Source organism: Dipodomys merriami, unplaced genomic scaffold (assembly GCF_024711535.1).
Source record: "Dipodomys merriami isolate MVZ:Mamm:240054 unplaced genomic scaffold, mDipMer1.0.p SCAF_8, whole genome shotgun sequence".
NCBI classification, from domain to species: Eukaryota; Metazoa; Chordata; class Mammalia; order Rodentia; family Heteromyidae; genus Dipodomys; species Dipodomys merriami.
The window spans coordinates 39,047,199-39,066,188 of record NW_027206401.1 but is presented as its reverse complement, the minus strand read 5'-3'; the positions used below and the strand labels follow the sequence as shown (position 1 = coordinate 39,066,188).

The 18,990-nt window shown below is 39.0% G+C and overlaps 1 protein-coding gene across 1 annotated transcript; it reads right to left on the bottom strand.

Moving 5' to 3' along the window:
- Positions 1–756: 756 nt before the first annotated feature.
- Positions 757–18,073, bottom strand: Mchr2 (melanin concentrating hormone receptor 2). The gene is given in 6 exon segments (XM_070010552.1): positions 757–794; positions 797–1,068; positions 3,905–4,024; positions 6,569–6,763; positions 11,072–11,281; positions 17,863–18,073. Coding segments are annotated over 6 exon segments (993 nt in total). The 5' UTR covers positions 18,021–18,073.
- Positions 18,074–18,990: the final 917 nt, after the last annotated feature.

Sequence of the window (18,990 nt, the reverse complement as noted above, 5' to 3'; positions counted from 1 at the left end):
TTTTCAGGCCTTAGTTCTTTGGGTCTGTAGGAGAAAGCAAGAGACACACTAAGTCGCTGGCTCTCTCCAGTTGAAGTACAGGGTACAGGCTATTAGGTGGTGCACCAGAAAAGACAAACAGCTAGAGCTGAGTTCAGCCAAGCTCTTGGGTAGCTGTGCTACCTTTTAACCTTTTTCTTGGGATTTCTGAACCTTAGAACACTGAAATAATATTTATCTCGTGTGTTTGCTACTTGCAATCTTATTGTGAAATAGAGGGCAACAGTTATTCTGAAAGATGAAACTTGTCAAGATATTAGATGGGGCTGTAGGAAATGGGTATTTCTATAGATATAAATGGCCAAATTTCAGCTCTCATTGTGGGGTGGTCCCCCCCACAGGAGCCTTCAGGGCTCTGTAAGAGTGAGGTCCCAGTGTGGAGGAAGAGGACAGTGGAAAGCATGCCCTCACACATTCCAGTCAAGTACTTTACCACTAAGCCAACATCCCCTGTCCCTAATGACCATTTCTAACAGTGATCAGTTTTAAACACACACAACCACAGACCTTAGTTAGGTATCTTAAACTTTCCAATTTTCCTACTTGATACAGACCCACATTTCTCATCTCACTGAAGTCTTAGCATAGCAAACTCGTTGCATTTGAAGGATGACACTGCTTTACCACAGACACAGCACAGAGTTTTCACCGGTCCTTGCAATGCTATCACTATCATAGACGAACCTCGGGTAAGGAACTAGGACTCCATACGCTGTTCTAAAAGCTTGACTTCAGGAAGTTTTCCATATTGTTGCTTTCCTCTCACTCACTCTCTGTACTTGAGGCAGACGTTTCCGGAAATTTCCACTCAACAGGATATAGAGGAAAGGGTTAGCACTGCTGCTGGCATAGCTGAGGCAGACGGAGAGGCAATAGCTCACGTAGAAGGCTAGTGTGGGCTGCGGCACCTGCAAGTTCACCAGCTGAAGCACGTGGTAGGGCGCAGCACTGAGGACGAAGACTGCCACCAGCACCAGCACCATCTTTGTCAGCTTCATCACTCTCTGCTTTGGAAGGCTGGGGTTGTAACTACCCAGGAGAGAGACACAGCATGAACTACCACAGAAATTACAGGGCATGGATTTCTTAGAACTTTAAACAGCTCGTAATGGCTTGAAAGCATATATTTCTAATTAAATTTTTTCACATCATATTTTTATTCTCTTTAGGCAGTTACCCAAAGGAGAAACCATTCAACCCATTAGTTTATGAATACAAGGCATCTGGAGCCATGTCACCCATTTCATCATTCTCCTCAATATATTTATTTTTTTTTAAAACAGTTCATAATGGCTTTGCAGTGAAAAAAAAAAGTCCACTTTTATATTCCAACTTGAGTACTGGGAAAAGGCAGCTTTTCATTCCTGTTCTACACATCTCAATGTTCCGAAGTTGAGTTATTTTTGAGAAACAAGATGAATAGTATTGAAATAGAACTCAGCTTTGGATGTAAGTCTAGTTGATCACATAGTAATGTAAATATTTGCTTACATAAAATAACATTGTTATAGATATGTTGACACCCCCTTTTCCAGGAGCTAGAGATGAATTTCCCCATTATTCCCTTTAGGAGGTTGGGCCATATTTACTCCTAAGAATATAGAAAGAGGTAAATAGTAATTTTACAGTGAAGGAACATGGCACACTACTTAAACCAAGTGATCAAGGCTAATGTTATATGACCATCATGTAATAGCTGATATTTGTGATGAGAAGTTGTCTCCCACCCTCAAACACCTAACTACAGACCAAACATGATAATCATATCAGGAAAACATGGAAGGAAGCCAATTCTATCTTAGGACTATCAAGGCCACACAAAACATGGAAAGTGGTAGGCACTGTCATGGACCAGAGGAGACTGGAGAAACATGATCATTAAATACAACATGTCACTCTGCACTGAATCTTGGAATAGAAAGAAGACTTTAATGGAAAAAGCAGTGAAGCATAGTGAAAGGCGGAGCTTAGTTAATAGTAATACATGATGGCTAATTTCTTAATAAATATATCATGATATACTTATTGTATATGTGAATGATGCATGTACACATGAATAATGGAGAAATGGGGGAAGGGCATATGAGGATTCTCTATGCTAACTTTGCTTTTCTGTAATTTGAAAATTATTCTAACATACAAAATCATGTCATTTTAGAGTTTAATAACAATTTCCTTGGGAAACAGATAAAAAAATCTTATACATTCTTTATCTTTTTACTTTTGAGGCCTAAGTGGACAGTGTCAACTTTGTTCACTAAGACACTGGTAGAATTTCTGAGAAAAGTATGAGGAGCAAAATTATTTGATTTGCCTTATGGTTTTATGAGAGCTCAGAGATTCTTTCCAGCTGCCTTTATCTCAATTGCCATATGATTCTATTTCATCCTTCCCACCAACTCAGGATCAAGTGATGCATTTAGAAAATATTTTTTTCTATAACTTTGGCTATTTTCCTTTCCCATTCTGAATAGATTACCTTTTAAAAAAGGTAATCTTGGGCTGGGAAGGTGGCTCAGTGGTAGAGTGCTTGCCTTGCATGCAAGAGGCCCTGGGTTTGATTCCTAAGCACCACATAAGCAGAAAAAAAAGCTGGAAATGGCGCTGTGGCTCAAGTGGTAGAGCGCTAGCCTTGAGCTGAAGAGCTGAGGGACAGCGCTCAGGCCTAGAGTTCAGGCCCCACGACTGGCAAAAAAACAAAAAAGAAAAAATGAATAAATAAAAACCTAACTATGTATTTAAAAAAAATAAAAAAATAAAAAAGGTAATCTTTTTACTTAAAAATTTAAGAAAGTCAATAAAGTTGTAAACCAATAGACTTTAAACTTTTGTTTCCTGGAATTGCCACAAATGTGAATGAATGGGCTAAATTATTCATATACACTTAAATAAATCCCCAGTGCTACATTTGATGTACATGGAAACCAGGGATCTTATCTTTCTGGAAGAAACACAAAAATCTACTCAAAGCATTCAATTTAATAACAAGTTTTGTTTAACATCTTGGTGTGCACAATTTCAAATTGAATATAATTTATATTTATTTATGGCATTTGAAACCCATGTATTTTTAAAGATCCTTCCAAATATTTTCATTAGATAAGTCTAGTTTTATTAATTCATAATTAATCTTCCTCTACTATGAATAAGACCCTTTGTTTCTAATTAGATGCTAATGAAATCATTCTTCTCTAATAAAAAATTAGAACACAGAAACTAAAAGGCCAGACACATCTCAGATATAAACAAATGCATAGAACTCTGCAAAACGTAAAGCTCAAAGAATGGACATTATCAATACAAACTATAAATTATTCTTTTTTGTGGAACTGAGATTTGAACTCAGGGCTTCAGGCTTCCTAGGCTGGTGCTCTACTACTTGAGTCAAATCTCCAGCTCTGCTTTTTGCTGATTATATTGCAGATGGAGTCTAGTGAACTTTTCTGTCCAGGCTGGCCTTGAACCATGTGATCCTCCAATTCTTGGCCTTCTGAGCAGCTTGGATTATAGGCACAAACTGCCCAGCACCTGGCTTAAACTATACTTTATATAGAATTTTGAGTTATGATTATATTTTTATAAAACAACTACATCAATGATTTTAGCATTTATCACTGAGAGATCCTCAAATGCCTCTTTTAGAATATCTTATTTTCAGACCATGACTTATTTAGACATATAATATACCCCCCTTTTTAAACATTTTTTACTTTTACTTTTTTTTTACTTTTACCTTTTTTTAAACTTTTTTTTTACACCCCCTCCTTTTTTTCTCAAGTGATAGATGCTTAAATTTCTGGTTTAGATGTTTTGTGATGTCTGAATTGTTCTTTTAACAAAAAAAGCAAATAAAGCATACACTTACCATCGGGCATCCTTATTCTGTTGATACATCTCCCAAGTATAACATAAAATTAAAATGTAACACAACAAAATTAAGGGTAAGGGCAAAAAGAAAGTTGTTATTGTCAAATAAAGGGTATACCTGTGAAGTAAGAGAGAGAGGCACAGACAGAGACACACACACACAGAGGACAACACTATTATATTAATTGCAATAGCTATAGGCATTTATTGTGCATGAATTATGAGTCTTGAGTTCAGAGCACAGAATAAAAGAAAAGCTTTGGAGGCAATTCTGTAGAGAAATCCTACTTTTCATTATCCATTGACAATGATGCTTGACCCTTCTCTAATCACTCAACTACCTTGACTGAAAAACAGAGACTACTTATAATTATCATCATTACCTTTCATGTTAGTAACACAACATATATTATAAAGTAGATACTTGTCTAAGCACTTTGAATTAGCCCATGGAATCTGTGCAACCCCATTAGCACAATGCCCCTGTGTCCTTATGTGAAAGAAGAGACAGCACATACCCAGCTTGTACCTGACACAGATGGCATTGGAGCCTAGAGCAGTAGCTGGATTCCAGAGCCTTTGCTGATATCCAAGGCTCCAGATGACTACTTAGCAGACCTGGGGGAGGGCCTACTGTTAAATCAGCTAGTCTTTCCTTAGTGCTTTCCAGAGAGAATTTTCAGGTATGCCAACCCCTTTCCTGCACAGATGTCAGGGATTATCTTTTCTAGAAGGGTCCTGGCTTTGGTGAAAGGAACCAGGCCCAGATTTTGAATGAGTGATGTGGCCGAGGAGGCGCCTGGGAGCAGAGGGGTGCTACGCGCAGCTAGTAGCATCACTCAACTGATCCGAACAACTTGAGCTCAGGAGGAATGACAGAGGTTGCATTCTCACAATGCCCTTTGCTAATCCATGAAAAATAGATGAAGAACAGCTGTTGATATAAATGGCTAATCATTTGTTCCTTTGACTCAGGCCAAAGCTTGAGCTGAGGCTGAGTATATAAATATGTTTTCCTTTTAGGTAGCTTGGGGCCCTTGATAGTCTCTGAGCCCTGCTGATGATACTTTACATTTCAGTTGGCTGATGGTTTCTGTTCAAATTAACAATCAATCCTATCCATGTGTTATTCTGGACTAAATGCATTCCTATCAAATCTGCATGCTGAAATCCTAAACTCTCCAGTGTTAGATAGTGTTACAGGGTGAAGACTTTGAGAAATAATGAGGCACTAGAGTTTGCTCCCTGTTTCCTTCTCCCTCATCATGTAAAGATAAAAGGAGGGCTTGGCAGCTTACAATCTAGAAAAGAGCCTACTCTAGAAACTGACCACCTCAAGCAGCTTGATCATGGGACTTGCAGCCTTCAGAAGAGTGAGAAATGAATTTCTGCTGTTTAGGAATTAACTGGTCAGTGGCATTTGGTTACAGCAGCCCAAACTGAGACATGCACTCATGTAAAGCTTAATAAATGCCTTTTTACTAGTCAAGTGAGAGAGTGGGAAAAGCACTCTGCCAGACTGACTTGAGCAATACATATAAGAAGTACCTAGCCCGAGGAGTGCTCAAAAATGTTAGCCATAGATTCTGATGATGTTCCAAATTTCAAGTAGAAAAAATATTCTCTTATTTTTTTCTTCACTAAGTTTGAATGTAAGAATTATTGTGCTAGTTCCCTCCTTCCCTCTCTTCCTTCTTCTCTCTCTTTTTCCTTTCCTTTCCTTTCTTTTCCTTTTCTTTCTTTCATCATGGGGCTTGAACCTCAGGGCCAGGGTACTATCCCTGAGCTCTTTTTGCTCAAGGCTAATGCTCTACTACTTTAAGCTACAGAGCCGCTTCTGGTTTTCTGATGGTTTATTGAAGATCAGAGTCTCACAGTCTTTCCTGCCTTGGCTGGCTTTGAACTGCAATCCTCATATATCAGCTTCCTGAATAGTTAGGATTACAAGCATGAGCTAGTTTCTGTATCATTAATTTCCTAAAGATTTTATAACAAACGACCACAAAATCGAATGGCTTAAAATACCCAGAAATTTATTCTGGATGCCAGAAGTCTATTCCTTTTGGAGTTGAAGGAGACTCATAGCTCCCCCCACCCTGATTTCTTGTCATTCTTGTCAATCTTTAGTGTTCTTTGGCTCATAAATACATCTTCAGGACAGCAGGACTCAGGGCCCACCCTAATCTAGTATGTCTGTAACCTAGTTTGATTATGTCTGTAAGGACCTTCTTTGCAAATAAGGTCACATTCACAGGTATGCTGGTAGGTTAGGACTTTATGGGGAATCACAATTCAGGCCAACTACAATTACACAGTGATCTAGTTTAAGTCTGGTTATCACTGCGCCTCTTCTTGGGAATTATTCTCCTTCCTTGCTCTCTGCAACCCTGCCGTATCTGGCTGCGATGGGTCTCTCCATCCATATTTAAATCTCTTTGTGCACACTGAGGTTGCATGATTAAATTCGAGATCTTTTCACGAGGTGGCTCTATCCTTCAAATCATACCATCACCTGGGTTGCGTTAATAAAAATCTAAGCAGGAAGACTGGCGAGAAGAGGATCCCCAAGGACCCTCTCCATGCTGCTCATGTGTTGACAGGAAGGATGAAGTACTTCACAACTTAATTCAACTCTATTTTTCTTGTTTTTTTCACAACTTACCAGAGTACATCATCAGGGGATGTTAAATCAAAAGCACAACTCTCGACGCCGTCTTTAAATTTGATGACTTTTGAGTAGATCCAGACAGGCAATGCCAGCAAAAAGGAAGCTGCCCAAAGGCCCAAATTGATGCGGATGGTCTTGTACCTTGTTCTCCAACTTGTCAGTCGAAATGGTTGGACGAGAGCCAAGTACCTGCAAAGCCAGTTAAGAAGGGTTTGCGAACAATCAATAAAAGCACTGAGCTCCAAGGATGAAAGGTTCATGACAAGAGTAAATTATTAGTATTATTATCCTCCCCGAAGCACACCTCTATCATGGCAAAAGAAAGTTATATTTTTTAAGAGCTTGCTGATACCCACAGAGAAAACAACTCTTAACCTTGCAAAGATGAATAAACCACTCATGGAAACAGCTGCCGATTCCCAAGCACATTGAGCATGGTACAATTCTGCATTGCCAACGTCTTCATTTTTCTTTTTAATTTTAATTGTAAACATGATGTACAGAGGGGTTACAGTTGTATAAGTCAGGAATTGAGTACATTTCCTTTTAAACTGTCATCTCTTCCCTGGTTTTCTCCCAGTTTTTTCCCTCCTGAGCCCTGTCCCTCACAAGTTGTATAGTTCATTTTCTACATAGCGTCTAGTGAGTATAATTCTGAGTAGTTTTTAGTGACATAGAGGCAGGAAGGAGGAAGGCATAGGGGCTGCCAGGAGAGTCCCTCAGAAGGACTCTGGTTTTACATTATGGCCCCCAGGCTCTTGGAAGTTTAGTTCACAGAATTCTCAGGGCAGATGAACAGTGTGACTGGTATAGCCAACACAGATTCCTCAGGGAGTTTGGCCTAGAGATGAGGGACTGGAGAGAGGAAATGGGATAATTTCAATGGGGGAGGGAGTGCATTCTTGCTTTTTCTTCCCTTTATGGAGCCAGAAGGAAAAAAAAGAGAATATCCATTATTCAAAGTTGAAATGGTGACATCTCAAATATATTTGGCCCTTCAGCAAATCATAAAATAGCTAACTGAAAGCTGAAGAATAGAGAGGAGAGCTGCAATTCTGAAAGAAGGCTGTCTGAGAGAGTAGTTTTGTTGGGGAGTGGATGACGGTGTGTAGTTGAAGGTAGTATTAGTAGGAATTGCACAAACGTAAAAAAAGTGGTTTAGTTTGGTTGGTCACTTGTTTTCCTAAAGTTTTTGAAGAGCTACTAATGAAGACTTGTTAAAAAAAAAAAGAAAGGAAAAAATCTCTGTTTTCTTGGTCTTTTTTTTTTGTGTGTGCAATGGTCAGGAAATTTTCCACTCATTGAATGAATCCTGTGGCATGCAGGGAGAGTTTAGCCCCTCCTTCTATGCACAGCGCATGCTTGAGTGCATGCGTGTATCACCTAAGCTATGGACAGAGCCCCTTCTCTGCCGGGGAAATAGAAGAGACAGTGATTTCCCTGTGCCTCAGTCACCCTTCTGACTGGAATTAAAGAATGATGGAGTCATGCTATTAGTGAATGAATCGTCCCTGATCACCTAGCTCTCAAGGTTAAAAGAACAAACCAACCCCAACCCCAAACCTTCAATGGCTTTGCATGCTTTTCAGTTACAATTTAGAATCCTTACCATGATTCATAAGGGCTTTCTCTACCTGGTCCTGCATGCCACACAGGCTAGAACTTGTGTCAGACACTCTCTTGAATTCAGTTAATTTTCTATTACTATAAAAATTATCCAAGCTGGATGCCGGTGGCTCCTGCTTGTAATCGGGAGGCTAAGAGGATTATGGTTTGAAATCAGCTCCAGCAGGAAAAAATTCTTCTCACCAGTAAAAGAGCTGAATGGACCTGTGGCTCAAGTGGTAGAGTGCTATCCTAGAGCAAGAAAACAAAACAACACCCCCCCCCCCAATAACAACAAACCCTAAAATGTCAGGGACAGCACCTATGCCCTGAATTCAAGCCCCAGGACTGGAAAAAAAAAACAAACCAAAATAATCAACGTAGAATGAGAAGACATTTGTTTTGGCGTATGGTTTCTGAAGGTTTGCGCCATGACTGCTGATTGGTCCCATTTTTCTTGCAGGGGGGCGGGGCTTTTGCAGGGCATGGCCAGGAGCACATGGCAAGGCAAAACTGCTTACCTTGTGACCTGAAGGGAGAGGGGAGAGGAAGGGACCCAAGTTCTACACCACCTTCAAGGGCATGTCCTCAGTGACCTAAAGGCATCCCACTAGCTTCTACCTGCTACAGGATCCAGGTTCCACTGTCCTCCAATAACATCATCCTTGGAACCAGGCCTTGAACATCAAGGCCTTTGGAGGACGTTCACGTTCTTCAAGTTATTTCCCCTTTCAGGGACAAGAACACACTGTTCTACCTGCCTCTCAGGTAGAACTTCCTCTATTCACTTCCGCTTACCCTTCCTTCAAGTGCCTATATAACTGTCTCTCTCCCAAAGAAGCCTTCTTCAGCCATATACTCCCACACAAGAGGATCCATGACTGTCAATGCAAATCAGGAAAACTCTGCTTTTCCTTCCTACAGTGTCTCACTGTGTGAAAATGAATCTGATTCTCCCACATGACCTCACTTAATGCTTGTGTACACCACTGTGGAAGGGAAGAAGAATAAGTCATTCATTCACAACATTCATTCATTTTGGTTTCTAATACTTTATGATTTTGTGAACTTTTATCTTGCAGTGAACTGTAAATATAACTCAGACCAAAAAGAAAGTTTGAGAAAGTAGAGAGTTTAGTGTTTTACATTTCACATTTAAAAAAGGGGCTTCTGTGAATGTCAAAAAAAAAAATGCTCCTAAAGAAGCAGGCCTATAGTTAAACAAAAGAACTTTGCCCTTATATACCAACACTATCAGGGCCTACTGGGAATGACCATGGTGGCTCTGCCTTGCATTTTCAGGCCACATCTTCTTCCTCCTAATATGTAGTCCCTTTGCTTGATGAATGCATGAAGAAAGGAAGGAATAGGGGATTCTGGCTTCTATTTATTGACTTTTTCTGTGTAAGAGAATTTATTTACAAAAGTAGCCCCTGAGTAGTTTTTATCTAGAAGCAAATATTTTGGATGTTTACAATTATTTCATATTACTATCAAGGTAGAGATCCACAATTATATTTTCTTACATATTTGTAGTTATTACTAATCAGAGAAATGTACATAAAAGACATCAGAAAGACTTGAAAGGCATGATCCATAAATAATAAGGCCTAATAATGGCATTGCCACGGGGTTATGGTCTTACAAAGAAACAACTCCATTTGTTTCACAAAAAGATCAGTTTAGTTGAACCTTATAAATTTGATAGAGTTAGAATTATAAGAAATGACAGGAATACTATCTCTTGCTGCCTGATCCTGTAGAGTAAGGGCCAAGAGAAGGAAAAGTCTTGACCGTCTTAACTGAAAAGTGAAATTTTAGCTATCTATCTATCTATCTATCTATATCTATCTATCTATATATATATACTCTGCACAACCCAGCAACAAAAAAAGAATATAGAATATGCTATTCAGGTATATAGGACAGAGTATGCACATGTGCACACACACACACACACACACACACACACACACACACACACACACACATACATCCCCACCCACCAACAGTAGGAGTTATGGAATTAATCTGTTCTAAGGAATAATATGTCACTCATTTTATTTTTAGTGAAAAGTTTACAGCAAGATAAATACCCCCACTCCCCACCTTTTTATAAGATCAGTATTGCTACCTCATGGTACACACTATCAATAGGTTTGAATTATCTTCAAGAATGAGATTACTATTGTTAAGTCTATGTTGGATCTCATCTTTGCAGGGCTCTTTCTTTTGTGTTGAGAAACTTCTTGTTGTTGTTGTTTAGTTTTTCCTCAATACACAGTTAGCATCGGCTGGTGTTCACTGAGCTAACCGTACCTACACAGTACATTAATTAAAAAATATGGCACATTCCATATTTGGTGAATTCTTTTTACAGAAAAGCAGAAGGAGAGAAAAATGTGTGAAATTTCCCCATCACTGGTTATTTTGTCAGAGTGAATGATCTATATGACTTTGTCATTCCTTTGTTTAATCCATCTGAAGAACTTTTGTTACTTTCTTACATGCAAGAGTCCACTTGGGAAGAAGTCCTGATGAGCCAAGAGGAATTCAGCACCTCCTTCAAGACAGTCATTTGTTCATTCATTCACAACATTCATTCATTTTGGTTTCTAATACTTTATGATTTTGTGAACTTTTATCTTGCAGTGAACTGTAAATATAACTCAGACCAAAAAGAAAGTTTGAGAAAGTAGAGAGTTTAGTGTTTTACATTTCACATTTAAAAAAGGGGCTTCTGTGAATGTCAAAAAAAAATGCTCCTAAAGAAGCAGGCCTATAGTTAAACAAAAGAACTTTGCCCTTATATACCAACACTATCAGGGCCTACTGGGAATGACCATGGTGGCTCTGCCTTGCATTAGGATACTTTCAAGTGTCTTCACTTACCTATCCACACTCATCACAGTCATGATGGCGCTGCAGGCGAACTGGTTGCAGGTATCCAGGGATGTGATGATGGTGCAGAGAGGGCTCCCGAACACCCACTCTCCTCCTCGAGCCCACTGGTGAATCAGAAAAGGCATCCCTATGATGTGGACCAAATCAGCCACAGCCAGGTTGCAGATATAAATGTCAGGGATTGTTTTTCTCTTGGACCTGCAAGAAAGGAAGGAAGCCAGATTAAAGATTAGCACTGGAAGTACACACCTTCTTCAACATATGCCATCTTGACAAATTATTTTGTGTGTTGGTCTGAACTCAGGGCCTGTGCTCTATCCCTTTGTTTTTTTTTGGCCAAAGGTTGAGCCCTACCACTTGGACTCCACTTCCACTTCTAGCTTTTTGTTGGTTTCTTGGAGTTACAAATCTCAGAGACTTTCCTGCCCAGGCTGGCTTTGAACAGCCATCTTCACCTCTCCATCTACTGAGTAGTTAAGATCAAAGGCATACGCCACTGACATATTTCCCCAAACATCTTTCCAAAATTTTAATTGCCTTAATGAATTTATGTTAAAAGGAAAACAGACACAGATGCTCTAGGCTTGCCTACTTAAACATGTTGAATTATTTATATGAGAACTAACTGTGGTGGTTTGAAAAATTTATGGGCTTACATAAATTATTTGATATTTCTTTCAATAGAATCAAATTCACTCTGAGTGTTGAGCTTAATAAATGGCTCCTAGAAATTAAAATATGGTAGAAACAACAGGGGGAAACATTTGAAATTAGGACACAAAAGCACAGTGAAGCCTTGAATACTGGTCTTGTTAATGGAGACCACCATGTTGTGCCAGATACTCAAGTACTCTGAAGAATTCCACAGGGAATTGAAGTCCCTGACAACAACCAACCAGCCCTGCTTTTCCAGGAATGAGAGGTTAGATTCTCGAACTCCACACAAGACTTTAGATGATGTAACCCTGGAGGAAAACTCCGCTGCAGCTTTATGAGATAGACCCTGAGATAGGACCAGCCACTGAAGCTGTTCCTGGAATCTGACCCTTGGAAAGTATGTGACAATACATTTTTTATTGCTTCAAGCCATTAAATTTGGGCATGAATTATACCAACTGTAAAAACACGTCAACAAAGAATTTAGTCTACTCATCTGTAGCACTCAAAACAACCAAACAATAAAAAATAAATGCTTTCCATTGTGCAATACATTTTTCCCATGAGAGCTGAGGCCATTGTTATAATTCATTATAAATATAAATATTCCAACAAAATCTAATTCAATAGCCAAGACCCATAGTAAAAAGTTTGAAATCCAGGAGGTCTGGAGAAGAATGTGAAAGCAATGAACTGATGGCACTGACAATCACCTTACGCCCCCTGCTGGTAAGGCAGAGAAATGAATGCCACACAGCCCAGGCTTACCAAGTTTTCTTGCTGCTGTAAGATTTTGTGTGTGTGTGTGTGTGTGTGTGTGTGTGTGTGTGTGTGTGTGTGCGCGCACACACACACACACACACAGACACACACAGACACAGACACAGACACACACACACACACACACACACACACACACGTGTTCCAGTACGGAGGGCCCTGTGCTCTGCTTAGCTTTTTCACTCAAGTCTGTTACTCTACTGCTGGAGCCACAGTTCCATGTCTGGCTTTTGGTGGTTCATTGGAAGTGTTACAGATTTTTCTGGTCTGGCTGGCTTTGAACTACAACCTTCAGCTCTAAGCCTCCTGAATAGCTAGGGTTACAACATTTTACTAAACTGTTTTTTTTAAGCAGAAATTTAAAGCTAAAAACCAGCATTCAAGAAGCTAACACATTCAATAATACTTGGTATCTCTATCTGGAAGATGCTGTTCATGAGTTAAAAAAAGACATCATTGAGGTCCAGTTATGTATCAGGCATAATACTGTGCTCTGGGGTTGCAAAGCTAATGAATCTACAAACTGTCATGAAAACACTTGTAGTCTAGACATACTTAAATGAACAACTACATTCCAATTTGATGAGACAAAGCTAGAGACATGCACAAGGCAAGCTTCTTGGTAGAGGAGGCATGTGAACTGAGAACAAATAAGAATTTGGAAAACATGGAAGAATAAGTCTAAGATTATGTCACAATTTCTGGTTTAGTTTAGAGCTATTATTCTGTGCTTAGAAGCTATTCTATGTCTCCATCATTCATTGGCTGAAATTTGTGAACTGCCTCTAGACTTCACATGTAAGTTGTCAAGTTATTATGTAAAGCAGACGGTGAGAGGCCATGGTTTCTTTACCCAGGTCTAGGCAACATGTACTGTATGGGGAATTACTGCCATGGAGTTTTTACTCAGGAGCTGCACTCTGTTCATTGTTGGTGCCATCAGTATCTCAGGCTGGTTCTCTGTCTGAGAAGGTTGGACTCTCATCAGAATGGGAAAGAGGGAGAGGAGACTTGAGGAAAGGATAATGTTAACCAAAGAGCAGTCAAGAGACTGTACTTGGTCTTTAATTCTTTGCCTGCTCTAGGCCATTGGGGGAGGGCGATGGAAATGAGGAGGGACAGTGAGAGATACAAGGAATCATGTAGACTTCATGTTAATAAAGCTCATCAACTTTGGCCTATGAATATGTCATTCGCATATAAAGTTGGGTATAATCTTGTGTTTGCTTATGCCCTAATTGCAAGAATTGGACTCCTCAGGGCCTTTTTTTTTCTCTAGACAAAGTTATAGCAATTTTATGGTTGAGGACAGTGCAGATCATTAACTGGCAATCAAAAAGAATTAAAGAGCTGTTATGGTGATTCACCCTTAAGTCTCAGCACCTGGGAGGTTGAGGCAGAAGGGTCCTCAGTTTTAAGCTAGTTAGGCTGTATAGTGACATACTTTTATTATTATTATCATCATCATCATTATTGTTGTTGTTGTTATTTTTGGACAGTCCTGGGTCCTGAATTCAGGGCCTGAGCACTGTCCCTGAGCCTCTATTGCTCAAGGCTAGCACTCTACCACTTGAGCCATAGCACCACTGCTGGCCTTTTCTGTTTAGGTGGTACTGAGGAATCAAACCCAGGGCTTCATGATGCTAGGCAAGTGCTCTACCACTAAGCCACATTCCCAGCCTAGATTCTACTTTTTCACAAGAAGAATTAAAATGTTCTAGACATCGTTTTTCAAAGCACAAAGAAAAATCTGAAGCAATATAATATGTTACATTTACTGTTGCTTTATTGAATGTGACAGTCCAGAAATTAAAAATAATAAAGTAGAAATGATAAAATTTCTAATCATCCAACCTCTATTGATTTTCAGATTTAATCTATCTTCTGATTTTTATTGCCTAACTTCATTAGATCTCTATCTCGTATAACCCAAACACTAGAAAGAAAACACTAAATAGTATGTTTTTCATATTGTTAATAGCCATAGCTAATGTTCACTAATCTGAGCAATGATAAAATAAATTATGGCATTCTAACATTATATGATGCAGCTGTTAAATATCATAGTTTGGAAGAACAGTCACATATGAAAATGCTTATACTGTTTCTTTAAGAAAGAATATTGAATTTGTATTTAGACTGACTCCAAAATTATTTAAGCATTTGTTTAAAAAGTATGACAGACTAGTATGTCAAGTGAACACATGATGATGTACTTGATATGACTGAATTTTAGAAATCTTTATTTTTTACCACTTTCTAGAATTTCTATTCAACTCTATTCTATTCTGATTACCTTGTATAGTCAGAAATATATATGTATTTGGATTAAATATGACAAGTATACAATCTCACATTCAGGCTATCATGATGGCTATTTACTAAATGCATTCCAACCATTCTAAGATCTTTATTCCTCTGTCCCTTTGTCAATTGGCTGCTGACTGGTTTGGCCAATAGGAGGCACTGGTGGGAAACGAGAGCAGGAGGCAGAAAGCAGGTTGGGTTTTTCTCTGCTCTGCTGTTCACATCCCGGGCAGTGGCTGCATCCTTTCCACAGTTCCAATCCCTTCCTGCAAGCTCATAGTCCCAGATCCCATCAAGTGTGGCTTCAATTAGATCCACAAGATAGTCAAGAAACTTGAACTCTATACAGTACTCTGCTTTTCCTTCAGCTACAAGAGGGAAAGAAAGATGGAAGAAGTGGACAAGTGCAGCAGGCAGGTAGAGGTAAACTACAAACATTTCTGTGTTCACTCAGCAGTATTGCCTTCTCGACACTTCCTGGGAGTATTTGATTACTTTGATTTTCTTTCTTGGAAGTTATACTTTAAGCAGTATCTTTTTTTAGCCTAGTTTTAAAGTTTGAGATAGGGTCTCCCTAAGCAGCCCAGCTGTGTCTTGAACTCAGCCTCTCAAGTATTGAGATTATAAAGTTGTACTACCTTGCTCATCCAAAGTATTTTTGTAAGTTTTTTTGTGTGGTATTGGGAATTAAACCCGGGGCCTTGCAAGGCAAATGCTTTTCTACTAAAATACATCCCTCGGCCTTACTTATTGTTTTAATTCTATATTTGTAAGTCTGACCCTTTCTCCTAGATTATAAGCTTTTGGAGTCAGATGTTGTTGTGATTTCTTCTTTGGCACTTTCATAACCCCTTGAACAGTGCTGGGCATGCAGTATGTATTTGAATAATACCTACTGAGTTGAACTGTTTCTAGTCCTTTAAAAAATTAAAGTGCTAGATGTTCATACCATTGATCCATTCTAGCTAACTGCAAAGACACCAACAGTAACACTTTGAAGGAGAGCTGTCTGGTAAGAAGCTCCCTGGGCAAAGCAGCCAGTGAGGAGCCTTCTCTGTGGTGGTAAATCTATGCCATTATTTTGAGGGCTGCTGGGGCTCTTAATTGGTCTTGAGAAGATTCTTCTATCCACAAAGTAAAGCCAAGACAGCCATCTTTATAATTTCAATTGTTTGTTTATCACCAGAACAGCATCGAATTCAGAATCACAGGATTTATGTCTGTTTGCCAGGTCTGCCACGTCTTGACTTGCGTCCACAAGAGTGTATTTTAGTATAATATGCTTCAACAAAGGTTTATTGCAGCTATGTATTAAGATAATATGGAAAGCAAATACTAGGCAGTACATCTTTTATGACATATAAATATATGTAAACATCTTTAAAAGGACACTGATAAGTATGATCAGAGACCATAACAAACATCTGGCATTTATTAAAACCAGTAGAACTTAAATCTGAAAACAATCAGAATGTCCTCTGCAAGCACATACAGACTCATATGCATATACACATGATTAAGTTCATTCGTGTATAGCATAGGCAGGAGTGAAGAAACTCCAGGGAGTAAACTTTTAGAACTGTTACCAGACAGTTTAACAAAGTAATTATCAGGAAGCTAAAACAAGTTTGAATAGGTAGATGCTTGGTGGGGGAAGCAGATGAGGAGAAAGATGGAACTGGGGAAGAATATGGTCAGAATTCTCAATGTACATATGTGATAAAGAAAGTGAGAAGCATGAAATGCATTTGGGGGGAAGGGGTAGGTGGGTTTGGGGTGAATAATGAAAGAGGTGACTCTGATCAAGAAGAACTGGACAGATAAATGGATCTGCTAAATAACCATCCCCAAGAAAATGGTGGGACCAAGGACAAAGGGTAAACCAATGCAATATAGATCTCAAAACACAATATGTTGGATATGATCTGCACAACAGAGGATAGGGTAGGGGGAGGGAAAGTGGGAGAAAACTGAGGGATGGGTAACAAGTTCAACAAGAAACGTACTCACTAGCTTACTTATGTAGCTGTAACCTTGGTTTGCTTTGGCAGCACATATACTGAAATGTATCTGTAACCCCTTTGTACATCACCTTGACAATAAAATAAAAAATAGCAACCCCCCCAGTCAGTCATGTGACATTTAAGAAACTATGAAAAAGAAAGCAACCTAGGATAGAAACAGTATTACGTAGCAATGGAGAGTGGGTATATAAATTCTAAGTCTGTTTTGTCAAGTTCCTAGAAAGTACTCTTTCCTTATGTATCAAATTAATTAATTAATTTTTGCAGTCTTTGGGAGAAAGGGGGTAGTGCTCTAAATTAGGAGGGGGACATGGAACAAAGGCAGAGGTCCTGGGGAGTAGATGTGGTCTGTATGGTGATAGGCTACTTGGAGGGGAACAGTTCATTATCTGTGCTACCTGCATCTTCAAACTGATCAGCTGGAATTTCACCCAAGTGAGTGACTAAAGGATTTCCTTCATCAGCCCAAAGAGGTCAGCTTAAAATAACTCTTACTGAATGGGAAATAAAACAACTACATTGAAATTTTAGCCCCAGTGAGAATCTTATATTGAGAGATGGAGTTAATGGTTTTCAGATGAAACCATATATCATCCCTTCAGATGATTCTTAAGTGTGGCTAAGATTGAGGATCACTGCTTTAAAAACTCACTGAGCAGCAATAAACTTTGGTCTACATTTACCATTCTGAGATTTACAACTCAGGTATTATTTTATTTTATTTTTATTACCTGCAACTACTTGTACAAAGGGCTTTCAATTCTAAAATTTATGAGTATAACGCATCTCCACCTGGGTCACCCCTTCCATCATTCTTCCCGACACAAAATCTACTCCAACCCCACCCAATAATAATGAAAATATCTGTAGAATCCTCTTTTGATTATTTTTAGCAAATATTTTACAAGCCAGAATTTATGAAGCAAAATCCTGGGGCCTCATTTGATTCTCCTAGAGACTTTAGAACTTATTCTTAAATTATGGAACAAAAAAGAAAAAGAAAACTCTTACCTTATTATAGTGAATACAATGAGGATGTTGCCAACCAGCCCTGTGAAGCAGATAATCCCAATCAAGGAAGGAAGGATGACTGTGTCCACAATACTGGGGGTTTGATAAGCAAAGTCATTATCCCAGGATTTGTTGAAAAGTTCGGTAGAGGTATTCATTGTTCATGAACTTCCAGCGTTAAAAGCTGGGAAGTAATAGGAAGTTGATTTGCTTCACAAGTCTCCTCAATATTGACTCTCTTCACATAATTAAAACTGTATTCATTGGAGCCTCCTTTGCACCAAGACTTCATGCAGGATGGCAGTAAAGTTATGTTTGGTCCCTGTTTGTAATGATTCTACAAATTGCAAAAGAAAAGGGCAAACAGCAAATATGGAACAGCATGAGAAATACCATGATAGGCTTCATATCTTACCACACTTTACTGTAGTTCACACTTTACATACTATACTATATACTTTCTACACACTTGATACATACTGTAATGTAATACATACTTTACATACTGTAGTCCATACTTTTTGAGCAGAGCTAATACTCACCCAGCACACATTGCTACCCATGGTTTACAGCTTACATTTGTTGTTATTGACCTGTAGGTCTATTTGTACTGGCTAACATATCAGCAACATGTATATTGGTAAACATAGTTTTGCTTTAAAGTTCATGGGGTCTGCCCAACTGTGATTGTTTAGGGATGGAATGGATAAGACTTCTGGAGATAATTTCTTAGGTTGTCTAAAGAGGGGAGTCAGCTCAGCAAAGGATAGCTGTGGGAAGTGAAGCATACTGCGATCCGTGGAGGCAACATGTATAAAGAAGTATGCAGATATTACGAGGAAAATGATAGATGGGTTGAATGCCCAGAGAACAGGAAGTATTATTTAATCAGAAGGAATTGTCTGCTTTTTTTTTCTTATTGAGCCCAGAAAGTCTCTTTGTGCATGGTTGTATTCTGGTGAGGGGTCCTCTCAGGAGCTTGTCATGATCATGAAAATGGATGACAAGTGGACATATTCTCTAGGAGATGGGGAGGGAAATTGAGGGAATTGGTGGAGGTTGGAGAGAAAATTATGAAAGGGTGGACATGGGTCAAGAAACATTGTGCTCACAAACTGACATGTGGAA